The sequence below is a fragment of the Eptatretus burgeri genome, chromosome 3 (genome assembly GCF_056783735.1).
Source record: "Eptatretus burgeri isolate ZD-2024b chromosome 3, Ebu_testis_v1, whole genome shotgun sequence".
NCBI classification, from domain to species: domain Eukaryota; kingdom Metazoa; phylum Chordata; class Myxini; order Myxiniformes; family Myxinidae; genus Eptatretus; species Eptatretus burgeri.
The window spans coordinates 27,502,607-27,519,936 of NC_140963.1; the positions used below are offsets into that span (position 1 = coordinate 27,502,607).

At 42.5% G+C, this 17,330-nt stretch overlaps 1 protein-coding gene across 4 annotated transcripts in view; it reads right to left on the reverse strand.

Moving 5' to 3' along the window:
* Positions 1 to 2,183: 2,183 nt before the first annotated feature.
* TTC21B (tetratricopeptide repeat domain 21B) overlaps positions 2,184 to 17,330 on the reverse strand; it is a 183,855-nt gene continuing 168,708 nt past the window's right edge. For all 4 annotated transcript variants that reach the window (XM_085872748.1, XM_085872747.1, XM_085872751.1 and 1 more), the window contains 3 exons: positions 11,124 to 11,244; positions 10,926 to 10,993; positions 2,184 to 2,937 (listed from right to left, as the gene is read on the reverse strand). In XM_085872748.1, coding sequence (XP_085728874.1) covers positions 2,860 to 2,937; positions 10,926 to 10,993; positions 11,124 to 11,244 — 267 coding nt within the window. In that variant the 3' untranslated portion in view covers positions 2,184 to 2,859. The remainder of the gene's footprint in view (positions 2,938 to 10,925; positions 10,994 to 11,123; positions 11,245 to 17,330) is intronic.

Sequence of the window (17,330 nt, forward strand, 5' to 3'; positions counted from 1 at the left end):
AACATCTATTCCAAAAAAAAAAAAAAAGAGTAGTACGTAGTACTAAACCACCATTTCGGTTTTATTTTCTTTCTTTCTTCTGCTAATTTCCGAGCTGTATCTCGGAGCTGGCTGGGACTTTCGGAATTAAATTTTGCATCAATAATGGGAATAAAAAGTATGCGGTGGTTCGACATTTGTTTGACCTTGACCTAATTTTAAGGTCATTACCTAATTATAAAAATTAATTTTTCACCATAACTCGATTAACGTTTATCCGATCGGAAAGAAATTCCCCTCTCTCGATAGCTTGGAGGAAGGCGCATTTATCCTTCATTTACATCATACCCCTCTGAGTTAAAGATCAAGGTCTTACACCACAAGGAGTACTAAACTACCATTTGGTTTTTCTCCCTTTTTTCTGCCAATTACCGAGCTGAATCTTGGATCCGGCTGGGACTTTTGGAATTAAATTTTGCATCAATAATGGGAACAAAAAGTATGCAGGGTTGACTTAATTTTTTTGATTTTGACCGAATTTTTAAGGTTGTGACCCAATTATCGACATTTCAACATTTTTCACCAAAACTCGACCGAGGTTTATCTGTTCGGAACGAAATTGCCCTCTCTCGATAGCCAAAGAGTAAGTCACATTTACAATTAATTTACATCATACCCCTCTGGGTTCAAGGTCAAGTTCAAATGGTGATCTGAAAAACAAAAACGCATTTTTTTTGTCATCACTCAATTTTGCCAATGCGGAATCTCAAAGACTGCTTGGCTTTCCAAGATGTTCTTGCATCATAATAGTGTACCTGCATGTTGGTGCACCTGATATTTGTATAGTGTGCTTAACCTACTTTTTCGGATTGTGAAATAATTAACGAAAATTATAACCTTAATAATCAAAAATCAAAATGTATTTGATCACAACTTGAATAATTTTCCTCCGATTTTTATGAATTTCCCCGGTAGTTTGGACGACGTGGGTATTTAGGTAAATTGAAATTGGCAATCGACCCTATCCCACGCGGTCGACCTCTTGGCGATCTTCAGTCCGATAAGGGACCCGTCGGCTCTGGAGTTATCTGGGGTGACGACCGATAAATTCCAGGTGTTTGGTGGAGCCGACTCTACTACTCCACGTAGCGGTCGTGCTCGCCACCGAAACTCGGCCCCATAACAATATATGTGTATGTATATATATATATATATATATATATATATATATATATATATATATATATATATATATATATATATCCACAAATTATTCAATCAATTAAGTCCAATGAATAATGTCCTTTTCATCAATTTACTTCTCTGAGAAACCTTAGAAGTCTTAACAGTTGGTGACTACTATACAGAGTTGGGATTGAGAGGGACAATGGGGAGGGGGATTGAGGACTTGAAGAAAACAGGGGTAGCTGTGGACCTGGGGTTGGGAAGGGAGGGTGTTGAGGACGTAAAAAAGAAATGGGGATTTGTGAACATGGGGTGGGCGAGGGGGGCAGAAGAGGGACAGGGGTGGGAAAGGAGGTTGAGGATTTAGGGTTGGGGGGGGGGAGGTGAGGACTTGAAGAAGAAAAGGGGAGCTGTGGACCTGGCATGGGGGAAGTGGGAGGTTTAGGATTTGAAAAAGAAAGGAGGAGTGGAGGACAGAGGGTTGGAGTGGGAGAGGGAGGGGGATAGAGAGAAGACAGTGTTGGGAGGGGGGTTTGAAGAACATTGGGTAGGAAGGGGGCTTGGGAAAGGGGGGTTTCGGACTTGAACAAGAAACAGGTTGAGTAGTTGAAGTCACATTTTACATTAGGTGGAATTTCCACGGGTCACTGCCATTATGCTATCAAAGGACATTCCAAGGAAACTCCCTGAATATTCTACTTTATTGGGAAATAATTCCCTTGGAACAGCCTGATGGAATTGGGTTATCTCCTAGCTTATGCAATAAAGGAAACCAACTTTGTTTTTGAGCTGAATAGTGTGAATATACAGAAGGGTCACCCGTCATAAGCATTAGGAATGTTGTTCTTTCATGTATGCAATGCAGGTAAACAGTAGATTTCCTGGAACCTCTTTAAATTACACCCAGGACTTCTGACTTTCTGTACATTTGAAGACTGAACAATGTGTCTTCTATCATGAAAGAAAACTACATCATGATTACAACACATGCAGAGGAAAGAACAAAGTCTAAAAATAAATATATTCAAAGTTTTTAATGAAACAACTCCAACCCGTCATTTTGATGGCCTTTTGTCTTATAAACCAGGAAAATAAATTCAAATTTTTTGTGTGTCATTTCAGTTATAGCCAGAGTTTTCAATGCTGATTCGTGTGAAAATACAGAAGGGTCATCCGTCATAAGCACGAGGCATGTTTTGGCTTCAGTTATGTAATCCGGGTTATTTTTTTTATTTTGGAAAGCGATCAAGGCAGCAGTCTGTTGCCTATACACTGCCCAAATAAAGGGATGAGCAATTTGTGCAATAAATTAAGGTTGTTGTACCTAATTTCGGTTTTGGCCTGAGTTTTCAAGGCTGAATGGCAGGGAAATGCAGAAGGATTGCCCACCATTTTGATGGGCTTTTCTGCAAGTGTGTATTAAAAGGAGAGGCCTCTTGGTAAAACATATAATGATTACATTGTAAGATATATTGGAAACAAAAGTAATTATAAAAAAAAAAAAATGTGACTCAAAATTGAAAACACCTCAAACGATGCTGCAATACAATGTTATAAAGGTTATATATTCCATGCAAGCTACATTTATGTGACATGAAACATAATGCATGAAAATTGCATGCAAGTTTCCTTCCAATTAAAATATTTCAGATTGAACCAACAAACTTCAATTTGCCAGGTGCTCTCCTCTGCTGCTCATGTTCTAATAAGAGCTCTTGCTTTGCCCAAAATTTCCTCCCTGATCTTTGGGTAGTTTGGATGGACACTCAAAACCTGGAAAAGGAAGACAAAATAGACATATTGGATAAGGAAAACGAACAAAAATAAACTGAACAATGTTTGTTCCCCAAATTACATTATCAAAAACCTGAAAATGTCAATCAATCATTTTCTTATACAGCACTTTTCCTCACTTAGAGGTAAAATCTCAAAACACTTTAAAAGAAGAGACAAGGAAAATGTAAATTTAAAAAAAGCAATGATAAAAAGACATTTTAAGACAGATTTAACATCTGTAATTGATGAGGCCATGTGAGACTTTCAAAAAGTAGTGAGTTACACAGGTAAGAGGCATATCAGAAAAAGCTTGGCAAAAGGATAACTAAATAAGCGAGAATGGCACTCAGTAGAGTGCGTACCTCTGCCAGGCTGCCCAGTTTACATTTTGTATCTCACTGATAGGCCGGATCTGCTGACCTGAAGCAAAATCTAATCGGCTTCTTCTTGTCATCTATCCAACTCATCCAAAAAGTTTTGTCATAATCCATCCACAACTTTTTTGAGATATCGTGCTGTACAGTATATTGTTTTTGGCCCCATATCCCAAATGGTGAAGAATCACGAAAATTCTAGTATCTGGATCCTGGATCTTCACCAAAATCTAATCATTTCCTCCTTGTCACACACCCAACTTGTCCACCAAATTTTGGCTGAATCCGTTAACAAAATTTTGAGATATCTTGTTCACAGACAGACAGACAGACAAACAAACAGGAAAGATGTCGTGTATAGCACGATATTTACAAAATCCAAAATAAACAATAGTTGCTATGGAAACAGCAATTTGGTAATTTGGAAAATTTGACCTATCAAGTGTTGTACATGATGGAACGTTGTGCATAACAAATTTGGTTGACATATTTTGTAAATGCCACCAAATAAGTGTTTTACGTGTTTTGGATGGCATTGACCTTGACCTTTGATTTTGACCAGATTATATAACATACACTACACATGTGTACAAATAAGCTGTGTAGATTTCAATCCGATATCATGAAAAATCCCTGAGGTTTGTAAATAATAAAATCACAAAAATATCCCAATTGATAATAAATGGGGTGAAATGGTCATCATGGACACAGTTTTCTCTTTGCCATGTGGGGATTACTCTTCGCCACATGGGACAATGTAACGAGACAAAATGAGCAGTACCAGAAAAAACAGAAAGCGAAAATTAATTAATTCTATTTTGCACCCTCTTAGCTTGGTACTGAGTTGGTTTACCAATGGGAGGCCTTTTGATTATGATTGGTGCACCACAAGTGTTATTTTCAGAAAGCTCTCAGACAGAAGGTCTGACAGGGTCTACAGGGTCTTTTGGGTTTCAGAGTTCTAATAGGATGTATAGGGTCTACAGGGTCCTAAAGGGTCATCAGTGTGTTTAGGGTCTTAGGGGTTTGAAGGCTCTTATGGGTCAAATGGGTCTAAGGGTTATAAAGTCTTTGGGGTCTAAAGGGCCTTAATGGGTCTTAGGGCTAAGGGTATTTATGGGTCTTAATGGTCTTAGGGTTAAAAGGGTCCTCATGGTCTTAAGGGTCCAAGGGATCTTAAACGGTCTTCGGGTTATAAAGTGTTTGGGATCTTAAATGGTCTTTGGAGTGTTAAGAGTTTTAGGGATGTTATGGGTCTTTGGGGTCTAAAGGATCTTACAGGTCTTTGGGGTCTAAAGGGTCTTTAGGGTGCTTAAGGGTCTTTGGGGTCTTAAAGAGCCTTAGGTGTCTATGGGGTCAACAGAATCTTAGGGGTCTAAAGGTTAAAAGGGTATAAATGGTCTTAAATGGTCCAAAGGTTAAAATGGTCCAAAGGGGTCTAAAAGGTGTAAATGGCTGTCAAGGTCAACATGTCGAAAAGGTATGTTCCAATAGTCCTTAATTAAAAGAGGTAATTAATAGACGTAGTCAAGGTCCAATAATAAGTCATTAATAGATGTACTCACCACTCAACTCGCATTCAAACAGTATGTAATTAATTAATAGAATACTCACAGGGGTCGATCAAGACTCCACCTCAATGATGGTTCACCGTCCACCCATGCTTTTCAGTTTTATATACTGGACGAGCAGAGTACCCACCCCCGGGTGGGTAAAGTTTTCACATTACTTGCTGAAAAAAAGTATAGTCTGTGTTTTACAAGAAAACTACAGATGTTTTCATGGTGTGCGCTTAAAAGTTTTTCGGTGGTCGTAAGGTCGAAAAGGTACATTTCATTCGTAGTGTCGAAGGGGTGCAAAGGGTCGAATCTCTCAAGTAGGTGAAAAGGGTCTAAAAAAGTCCAAGTGGTCTGAAGCTCCAAATGTCAATGGTCCAAGCTGTTCAATCTGTCTGAAGGGAGGAAGATGTCTCAAAGGTGTTAAGGTCTAGGAGGTCTGAAGGGACTTAAGCACGAACCGTTCGGTTAGGATGCCGGAGCACGAACCGCTCGCTCAGGATGCCGGAGCACGAACCGCTCGCTCAGGGTGCTGGAGCACGAACCGCTCGCTCAGGGTGCTGGAGCACGAACCGCTCGCTCAGGGTGCCGGAGCACGAACCGCTCGCTCAGGGTGCCGGAGCACGAACCGCTCGCTCAGGGTGACGTGTCATGGGAAAAGCGTCCGCAGAGAATGAACGATTCACTCAGAATGACGTCACACGGTGCCGTTATCGACAATGGGTGCTCGGCAAGTGTTTTAAGCACTCATGCAAGCACTCCAACTAAAATGCTGATAAGGAATGGTTGGCCAGGTTGTCGCTGCATACCATAATGGATAGCTTTAACTTTAAAGCCCGTCTTTACCGCGCACGTAGCAGTTAATGAAATAAAATGAATATATGAAATAAAATGACTTTATCCACAAAAGAGTTGCAGCTTCATGCAGAATAACCCTGGAGACATCGCAAAGTTTAATCACCCATGAAATGAACATTGCATTAAATCCGCCATTTTGCCTGCTCGTCTGCATGTCACGTGGTCCATCGGTTCTGGCTCCACGCAAACATTATAACTAGTTTTAAAACGTCTATTTTTTCCAGATTTGCTTTGATTCCCTGTCAAGCACCTCACGAAACCTCTGAAAAAATAGACGCAGATCTGGCAGATTATATGGATAGGCAGTTCCTCTGGGGGATCGGGCATGAGATCTTGCAGTGAATACATTAAATCAGAAAGCTAAATGAAGCTGGTTCTGTGAAATAAACATTGCAGAAAAATCACCATTTTGCCTGCTCGTCTGTGCACGTATGACGTGGTTTATCGGATTGGGGTCGATGCAAACGTAATTTTTTTAAATTTATTTTTACCAGATTTGCTTCGATTCCCTGTAGAGCACCTCACAAAACCTCTGAAAATATAGACACAAATCTGGCAGACGCTATGGATAGGCAGTCCCTCTGGGGGACAGAGCATGAGGTCTTGCAGTGAAGGCATTATATCATCTCGCTCAATGAAGTTGGTTAATTTTGGCACATTCCTAAATATTTTGTTCACTCAATATAATTCTCCAAACAATAGAAAAAAAATGTTTAATGCTTTGGAAATTTCACATTTTCTTGTGTATGTATGGAGAAGGAGGGAACATTGTCTTGTTTGCTTAAAGCAAATGGGTATATCTGCTTAGTTGCAAGACTTGTTATTTCTTTAAATTTTCAGATTTCACAACAGATTTTGATACATATTTAGTCTGGAAAATATGCGATCCACAAAACCGAATTAATATTTCAATGATATACTTTAATTAGTCCGTGAGAGTAGATCGTGGAAAATTGTATCATATAATGCATGAAATCGCACCAAGCTCCTAATTTGAAAACTTACAGTACTTACAAAAGCGATGTATAGCACGATTTGTAGCTATGATGAACAGGTATTCGATGATTGAGGAAAGCGAAGAAAAAACTTTATCATTAAGAAATTGTTGCGGCCTGTTCCAAGTCAAGGCATGCTTGAGTAGGCAAAAAAAAACATGGTGGCTTCAGACCCCAGCGAGGTGACCCAGGAAACGCCTTAATACCCAGAGAGCGAGGTGGCCGAGGATCACCTGATGAAGGTTATAATTAAATAATGCCGTTATTTACCTTCAAAAGGAGTGTTTTAATTAACCCAACCATGCAATTTTCACTCTTGCACTTCCTTGGAGTTTTCTTTATAGGGTCATTCTGTGCCAACTCACCTAAATTTCAAAAACCTCCTCAGATTTTGCTGGAAATCTTAAATGTAGATCTATATGGCTCTACCCACCATGCAAAAGATTAGCTTTCAATTCCTCATAGTTTAAAAAAATCTATCTCGAGAAACCTTTGAAATTTGGCCCTAAAAATGCCAAATGTGAAAAACGCATTTTTTTCAAATTCAGGGGCTTATAATTTTATAATGGACTGCTCTAGAAAGTTAATATTGCAAATATTTACTAATTAGCATCCAAATTTTTCAATTATGGCATCAGATAGCCTCTGGGATGCATATTTCTCACTCTATGGGAAGCTAAAAATTGCTTTTAGGCCAAAACGTGCTAAAATAAGGTGAAACTATCGTAGCCCTCCTGAAAATATGGAACAACTTAGAATTTTTTTCCTCATAACACAGTGATTATAGGGTCATTATCTATCCATAGATACATTTTTGTTGGGATAATACAGTTAAGTGATGAATTATAAAAGTTTTACAATAAACCCTTGACTCCGAGGGCTCTAAAATGGACCAATTTTGTCTTCTGGTTTGACCATGTGGCTAGGGGTTTTGGATCTTAATTTTTTTTCGAAAGATTGCCTCATATAACATGTGTCTACTGACCGAATAATTTTATCTAACGCCCATGGCTTCATATTTAAATAAATTTTTATTTACATGCACGTTTTTTTAATAATTATTCACTTTTTTCATATTCATGAGCTTATAAATCTGAAACTGAACACTCTAGCAAAGTGATACTGCAGATATTTATAAACTGGCATATGAAATTTAAGAATCTGTTATCAGAATGCCTGATAAATGCATATGTTTCTATCTGTAGGAAGTTGAAAATGCCACTTTGACCAAAAATGGTGAATATGCAGGGGGCATTAACTGAGGTTATGTCACAACTTAGATTATTCTTAATAATCACACAACATAAATTAATAATTAAAAGTACATTTTTTATTCAAAAATAAATTCTTGTAATGATAATATCCAAACATATGCTTGGGTTTTAATTTAAAAAAACATGTCCTACAGTTCTCTATTTGAAGTCATTAGTTATGACATACACCACGAGATGGAGTAATGGTCTGTCACAACACGAGGGGCAGCACAGTCAACCTGTCTGTCTGTTTGTCTGTTTGGAGAACAAATGACAGGAAACAAAGGAAATGGATGCAGAAAAACCTGGGCCCAGTGGCACAAGTTTGACAAGTCGATGCACTGTTGGAACCAAATTAGACCAGGAGTGTCACAAGACCTATTATACAAGGAAGGTTGGGCTAAAACAAGTTGCTGCTTCGGATAAAAAGTCACAATAATTGATTTCATGGAGATCAGGAATTACTTTCAGTTCAGAAGACAGTATTTGCCTACATCATGAGACTGTATACCTTTCCCGGTATGAGTGTCGACAGACCTCCTGTTGTGATCCTTTCCAGTTTCACACGAAAAATGTGCACAGTAAGGCAATAAGTTTGCAGGCCACTCTACAGAATCAGATTTTGACAGCTGAAAAGATGTTCCAGTGGGCAGAGAAGAATATAGGAGGGATCAAATTATTCTTTGTGACATCACAAGAAATCCAACAAAATGCAATGGAGTATGACCTTGAGAAGCACTTCAGAGCAGCAACAACCATTGCTGGTACATGGTCACACCATGGTTTCCTGCCAATCTCCTCAACACGTCTGGAGATGAGAAGGGTTTCTTCTGATGCTGTATCATCAACAGTATGCACAGGACTGGAAACCACACAAGCTCATCTGTCCCAATTATTAGTCCCAACCCTAACTGAACTGGATGTATACCAGGCTGGGAAACATATTGCTTGTGTTTATGACAGAAAATGGTACATTGGGAACATTGTCACAAGAAATGATGATGAAAATGATGTGTTTGTGAACTTCATGAAGCAAGGAAGGGGTAACATATTCTCATGGCCTCCAGAAAAAAAGAAAGATCAATGCTGGTGCCATTACTCTACATTCTTTGTGTGGTTGAGGCCCCTGACATAAAATCTGGTGGACGTCAGTACCAACTGTCACAGCATGACTTTAAGCACGTTCAAGACCTGTTTTCTAAGATGTAAAATTCTGTGCCTCTGAGTGCTAAATAATCATGATAATGAATGTCATAAAAGATGAAAGGTCATTAAAGAGTTTTCTAAGGTATAAAAATTACTAATATTCATTGTCTCTGTATATCTGTAAATAAAAAAGCTGCAACTCAACTAATCAAATTTGTTCTAATTTATAATTTGCAATCACTTACAAAAGTAATCATGAGCATGTATTTATGAATAAATAACATCCTTATCACTAATGTCTTATAAGAAGCATAATTTAGCGTCATGCGCACCCCTGCAAGTTCACCTTGTTTTGTACCAAGTGGGCCAAATTGCCATATTTGGCCTCCTAAAACTAGGAGGAGTATGTACTTTCTCGAGACATTCTGATGCCACAATCTGAAATTTTGTATCTCAGTTTATAAAATTCTGCACTAACTCTTTCCTGGATAGTTCCATTTAAGATTTATAAACTTATGAATATGAAAAAAGTGAATAATTATAAAAAACGTGCATGTAAATAAAAATTTATTTTACTCTGAAGCCATGGGCGTTAGATAAAAATATTCGGTCAGTAGACACATCTCATATGAGGAAATCTTTAGAAAAAAAAATGAAGATCCTAAACCCTAGTCACATGGTCAAACCAGGGGACAAAATTGGTCCATTTTAGAGCCCTCGGAGGCAAAGGCTTATGTTAAAACTTTTATAATTCATCACTTAACTGTACTATCCCAGCAAAAATGTATCTATGGATAGATAATGACCCCATAATCACTGTGATATGAGGAAAAAAATTCGAAGTTGTTTCATATTTTCAGGAGGGCTCCTATAGTTTCACCTTATTTTAGCTCGTTTTGGCCAAAAAGCCATTTTTAGCTTCCGATAGAGTGAGAAATATGCATCCCAGAAGCTATCTGATGGCATAATTGAAAAATTTGTATGCCAATTAGTAAATATTTGCAATATTAGCTTTCTCGAGGAGTCCAGTATAAAATTATAAGCCACTGAAGTTGGAAAAAAAATGCATTTTTTTCACATTTGGCATTTTTAGGGCCAAATTTCAAAGGTCTCTCGAGATAGATATTTTTTAAACTATGAGGAATTGAAAGCTGATCTTTTGCATAGTGGGTAGAGCCATATAGATCTACATTTAAGAATTTTTCCAGCAAAATCTGAGGAAGTGACCTGGGGACCCTTAGGTGAGTTGGCATGGAATGACCCTATATGCATGCAGTTTCAGACTGTGAGGTTTTATAATTTTGGAGGTATGGAGGGGACACACACAAATTGCCTTTTATTTGTATATATGTGTGTGTGTGTGTGTGTGGATATATATATATATATATATATATATATATATATATATATATATATATATATATATATATATATATATATATATATATATATATATATATGTGTGTGTTTTCATCACCAACTAAAAGATTTATGGAGCCTTCTGTGCTACTTGCACTATCATACCAACATAAATGCTTCTCCATTCTCTCTGCAGTTTTCCCATCATATTACCACTTTTACCATGCATCGTCATGGTTATTACAGAATTTACCATAATATTTGTGCTCACTTCATTAAGCCGACATTCAAAATTTATCGTCAGAATAACAAACCAGAAAAAATTTCAGTGGCGTCAACATCTTTGCAATAATGTGTCATATTTAGAGTAATTTGAATTACCATCACCAATACAATCGCAAATATCCAGCAATGACAGGTTTCAAAAGAGCCATAAAGCCTTACCTTGTGGCAGATGTCGATGGCATCAACATACCTCTTGTTTTTCCGGTAATTGAAAGCAAGCTTGTATCCTGAAATATTTACAAGATGACTTCAATACTCAGCACTTTTAAACTGGAAACGTGGTAGTAAAATCACTGTCTTGATAGACGTATAAGACAAAACAAAGAGACAGTGTCTGCTTTTGATTGCTATTTTTACCAATTGAAGGGTTGGAATGCCATGCATATTTCCAGGCCATTTCATAGCTAGCAACAGCATCCTTATAAACGAGTTCTTTCTCAAAGATGAACCCCATGTATTCGTATCCTTTGCAGCAAGCCTAGAGAATGAAAAAGCATCACAATGATAACCTTAACACACCAACGGATCTTAATTATTTATGATCTTGCTTCATTCTGGAAAACAAAATACTTTTCATACCAACAGCAGTTTTGTCTCTTCAGATATCGAGGCTCATTTAAAAGCCAAATGTCAGAGCAAAAAAGAAGAAAGGTTAACATATAGAGTGGTAGGAAATAGACAAATCTCTGACATATAGACGAAGAGTGTTCGGGAAATTTATATGAGAATCACATGTGGAAATGCAGTGGGGGAAGGAAAAGCTGCACAGGAAGATTTGTTTTTGACCAATAATGGCTCCTTTTTTTGTATGCATTGTTGAGGCTCATTTGAGAGTGAACACATTTTAAAAATAGAATTGGGCTTTGTAGCTGCTATCTTAAGTTTCCGAAGCAACCATTACTTGTAAACATATTTTTCATGATACAGTGAAGGAACTGTGAATTTATTGGGTGACTTATCAGCCTTGCACCTTCCTGAAAGAACAAAAAACATTATCCTCATGGTAAGTACATGTTTGTTCTCACATGTATTGTAATCTATATACCCACGTGAAGCTCTGTATTGTTAAATTTTCGATTTTAATATTCTTCACAATTGCCCCGTACATTGCCCACCGTACAAATAGCAGGGGGGGGGGGGGAACCAAGGAAAAAGGATTAGGGTGATGGCCATGCACATACAGATCGACATGTCAGAGTTTCATTTGCCTATTTTCTTTTACACAGTATTTTCAGGCTGTTGGTAGGCCTTTAACACATCATGTGTTGGACAAACACAATTGGAAGCATCGTTGCACTTTTATATGAACAAGGCATGCCTCCCGTCGGTTTGCCGACATATTAAATCAAACTTCACATTACATATGTATCGCCATTCACAAACATATTGCATGTGTATCAGTGGGTGCCAAAGAGGAAGTAAAACACACAAAAAAGGATATTTTATAACAACTAATTGCTATTGCTGTTATTGGTGTTGTTGCCTGTATGCTCCTTCCATGCACTTTCAAATATTTCTATTACTTCAAGAGGTATTATTGCGAATCTGGAAGCCATGAACACACAACATTCAGGTCCTATAGCTCAGTTATTTTGATAAGTGAATGTGGATAGATAGGTCCCTTTCCCTAGTCTAATGGGTGAATAAATGTAAATGCGCTGTGAGTTACTTTGATAGTCAGGGTTTTCTTTCATTCTTTACACTCCTCATGACTGCGACAGCACAAGCAACACCTTCACCTCGCTCTGACCGACGCCATCGCCTATGTGTGTGTCAGCACGTAAGTGGGCGGAGCTCACGCAGAATACAGTTCCTCTGGCTGTTTGGTGGGCAGAGTTCAAGGAGGAGCCTCGTGGAGGCCCTCGACCAATCAGTGTGCTACGAGTGGGGTGACCTCCGCTCGGCCAATCAGATCCCGTGACAGGAGGAAAGGGGTCTGCGTGACGTCACCACGCCTCCGGGCCAATCAATGGACTTCCTGCTCGTTTTGGCCGATGACAGGACGACGAGCAGTTCTGCGCGCCAAAACCTTCCAGTGAGGGAGAGCGGGTAGGGCGGAGGCATTCCCCCCCCCCCGGAGACAAGTTGAATAAGGGTGCGGCGCGTTCGGACTGAGATCCTCTTCGTCCTCCTCCTCCTCCTCCTCATGATCAGCAGCTTGAGAGCTTGAGAGACACCATCCTCCACGAGAGCCGCGGGGGTTGCGCGCCGCTTCCCTGCGGACAACACCAAGGGAGAGATTGGGAGATCCTGCCGCCGACAAGAACGGGGAGGGGTGCGCGCCGTGTCTCCGAAGATACCGAGGAGAGGTTTTGGTTGCCGGCACGAGCGCCGAGCGGAGCTGAGGAGGTTGATCGTGGCTCGCCGGTGTCTGGATTTGGCTCGCCTCTCGCTGGGGCCCGGTTCGACTCATCGCGAAGACCACACGAGGTGGACAGGTCCGAGGCAGAATCTGGTCTTCAGCTCGCCCTTTCCCTCCAAGCTGGAGGCCTCAATAAAGACCACTTTGGGTCTGTTTATTTTGGGTGTGGTGCGTGTGTGTGTTTGTGGCACCAGTCCAGCAAGTAGAAATTGTATAAGTGCCTTGCTGTACATATGTGCCTCTTATTATTCAGATAATTCTGCTTCTTTCCTGCCCCCTGCTCCTTTATAAATAAACCCATGTGTTAAATGCATCGGTTCGTTTTTGTCTTTCTTCTGTTGGTTTAACACGGTGCGTGTTGGAGAATTAGCCAGGCTGTTGCCGCTGTAAAGGGACATTTGGACCGACGGAAGCTCGGTGACCATCCGCTCGGGTTGCACACGGTTTGAGTACGCTCGCGGCTCGTTCCGTACGAGCATCGTCAAGGGTGAATTTCCCCGGTAGTTTGGACGACGTGGGTATTTATGTAAATTGAAATTGGCAATCGACCCTACCCCACGTGGTCGATCTATTGGCGAACTTCGGTCCGATAAGGGACCCGTCGGCTCCGGAGTTATCCGGGGTGACGACCTATAAATTCCGGGTGATCGGTGGAGTTGACTCTACTGCTCCATCTCGCGGTCGTGCTCGTTGCCGATACCCGGCCCCGCAACATTGATGTTCAGGAGCGGAATTTGAACCCCTCCATCTCCACGAAATTCACGGATTCGGATCAGGGGTGGAGGGAGCGAACCCCCCCCCCCATTTTCCCCAAATTACGAGCATTTTAAATTCTGTTCCCAACACGCAACATGTCTAACCAAGACGAGCTGAGGCAGGTGGGTAGTGGTGTAGAGGAAGCCATGGTCCAGGACACCACCCCCATGCAGGAACTTTTCCCGCAACCAAATTCAGAGTCCGAAAGGGGCGCAGGGGCGGCGTATGACACCCCCCCCCCTTCTGACAAACTTCCTTCCCGACCAGTGGCTGATCAGCCGTGCCGAGTACATTTAACTTGGACCAGTTGGGGGAAATATTAATGCTACAAAGAGGCGATATGCAAACACAGTGGGGAGAGATGCAGAGCATGGGGTTGAACCTCCAGTCGGGGCTAGGGGCAAAAAAGGACGAGCATAAAGGGCATAATGGCGGCACCACGTGGCGGACCAACCGAACCAACACGGAGTGTGCAATGTGTTCGACCCACAATGGAGACGGGTAAGGTCGACGGGGCGAGCGACGTCATAATTGATGGGGAGACCGAAACGTGAGACACGAAGGGATGATGGAAAAATTAAAAGAGGTGACTGGTTCGCCGAAAATAAAAGAGAGAAAGGAAGATAGCAATGAACGCGAGTGGACGACAGAAAAATTAACAGACAAACGCAGGAATTAAAAAAATTAAGAGATAACGGTAATGGAAACAGAGACACGGGAATCAGGAGAGGTAGAGGATGAAGTAAAGAAAGTAATTGACGAGCACACACACATAGAGTGAGGGAGGGATAATGAGGTTGAACTTGGGGAATGTATCGTGGCCTGGTGCGAGCAGCAGGATATCCTCCTTAAGGAACAAAGGGAGACGCTATGCTCCCTTGAAGCAGATCGCGACGAGGTGAGTCCGATCGAGCCGAATGAGGTGGAGCAGATGAGTGCTGTGAACGGGTGCACGCGGAGCTTAGGGGGTAAAGAGATCCCGGGACCCCTTGAGGTGGCGCGAATCCCCGAAGTGATTGTCCCGGAGTGTCTGGTGGAGTGTGTGAGTGGTGCGAGTGTGCCAGAAGGTGAGTATAGCGTGAGTGAAATAGCATGCGTGAGTGCGTGCGAGGAAATGGACGATGGACCGATCCAGATGGGAGATGGGTGTGGCGAGCCTTTTGCGCCGCATAAAGTAATTGTGGCAACCGCGTCGGTTTCACGGGACGTCGCGTACGGGGCCCGTTCAGCATTTAGCGAACGGCCCTAGCGCGCGTCTTCGTGGAGGGAGTCCAGCACGGAAACGCTCCGCGTGCGATTCAACAAGGCCTCGTGGATGGCTAAAATGGCGGCGAGTGTTGGTTGAATTCGGAACACGTGGGTTCCCACGTGGGCGCGTGTGTGGGGCATCACGTGCTGCATGCCGCGTGTTCTGTTCGCGGAATGTGCGGAGCGGGTTTCCAGGACGATGCGCTCGTGCTGCCGGCACAGGAAACCGCGCAGGTTCGGTGCACGAGTGACGTCATCACAGGGGATCTCGCGGCACGAATGCCGAGGAAACAGTGCACGTCGTCCCGTGTGGGGAATCCCCGCGAGCGAGCGCTTGTTGGGATGTGCAGGGTGACGTCATGGCTGCACGGATCGGCCATCGGAGGGGACATTGGTTTCGCCCCTAGGGACGAATGGGCGTGCCGTAAACCGCCACCGTGGCGGTGCAGAAAAAAAATAAAAAAATCCTCGCTCCAAGTACACGGCTCTGCAGGATGTAGTAGACATCCTGTTTGGGCAAAGGAAGTCCGAGTTAGTGTGATGGGTTAGTTTAGCTCGACCGGCTTCATGGGGGCATGAGCAGTTCCTCCATGGAGCCCATGTAATGGGTTAGTTCGAGGGATTTATGTTAGATTTTGAGAATGGATTTTTGGATTTCCGTGAAGACATGGACAGACATGGAATGTGTAGTGGGGACGTAGATTAGCTACCTAGTATTAAAAGGAACGTGCATTAGAATAAGGGATGACAAGGGAGCAGGAGTTATCTCAAGGGGAATTTAGTTAGCAGAATGGCAGTGTTGGAGTGTTGGTGTGAATTGTGAGATGAAAAATGCGTACAATGAATGAGTATGGGTCAGCGGGCCCAAGAGTGTGAATGGAGCGAATGTAGAATGCATAGTGCGAATGAATGAGTGGGGGGGGGGAGGAGTGAAACCCACCCAAGGGACCCCGGGGTCAGTTTAATGCGAGTTAGTGGGTTAGTTAAATTTACCAAAAGGAGGTCGTTTTGTTGTTGGTGTCAAGTGAAGGCACGATACCCATTTGGATGGGTGCAGGAGTAAAATTGAACGGCTGGGAGCGTGGCTTGGGAAGGTGAGTACCGAGTAGTGGGCACTCCAGGCACCGACGTAGTCGTCCAGAGTAGGCCAAGGGTCCAAGGGACCGGGATAGTGTACTGGGCACGAGCGACCCGCGGATCGGGACCCGGAGCACCAGAGATGCCACGTGGGCATGGAAGGGGGGCAATGCCAGGAAGGGCAACCCCCTTGTTCATAGGGAGCAGGTAGGCTTGGAGACAGCCTCAGGGCCCAGGGGTGCCATAGATAGAGTCCGGCAAAGGGGGAATCCCTGCCTCGTGAGCCACGCTGCTCAGCCATGAAATTGTGCAAGGGCACGGATGAAAATTTGAGGGCTTGGCCCAAATTTATAAGGGACACCAACACAGGTGACGAGAATCATGGTTTTTAGAAACGCTAGTTTAAATGACAGGCGTTTTGGAAAGCCCCGGGGTAGTTTAAAGTTAATGAAAAGTAGGATAGTTAGGAAATGTACCCCTTCACACCATCTATCCCTTGACTCTCCGTAGGCCGCTGGACCCACCTTGGCAGATTGCTGAAATCTGTGGGAGGCCATTCGGAGGCTTTGTTGGGCCTTGAGACAGGACGCCAGCCTCTCCCTTATTCCCCTCCAGAGAGGATTTTAGAGGTTGGGAGTGGGCTAGGTTGACAGGATAGGTTAGCCGGACAAAGACGAAAAAGGGGGTTAGGGAGACGAATTTATAAAAAAATAAATATAAAAAAAATAAATTAAAAGGGCCTAAATTTTGTTGTTTTTGCAAATTAAGGGAGTGGGTATGGACAGAGACAGGCAAAGGCGATAGGTTGGGGGAAGACTCTTGGGTAGGTCCGAGCCCGTTTTCGAGCGGCCGGCACCACCGCACTCCCTCCAGACCCACACGGAATGAGACCAGAGGCCGGCCAGCTTCCGATGCCAGCCTGTTGTGCTGTACTTGCTGTTCTGCATTTGCCTTGTCATGCATTATTCGCCTGCCTCTGCCATAACCCCATGCCTGCGGTCCTTATTTGCATTTGCTTCTATGTCAGCATCTATCCATGTGTGCCAGGACAATCGCCAAGTGTGTTTGCAAGGACTGCCCTGCAGGCAGCCACACCACAGGGACTGCATTGTGCAGCCCGT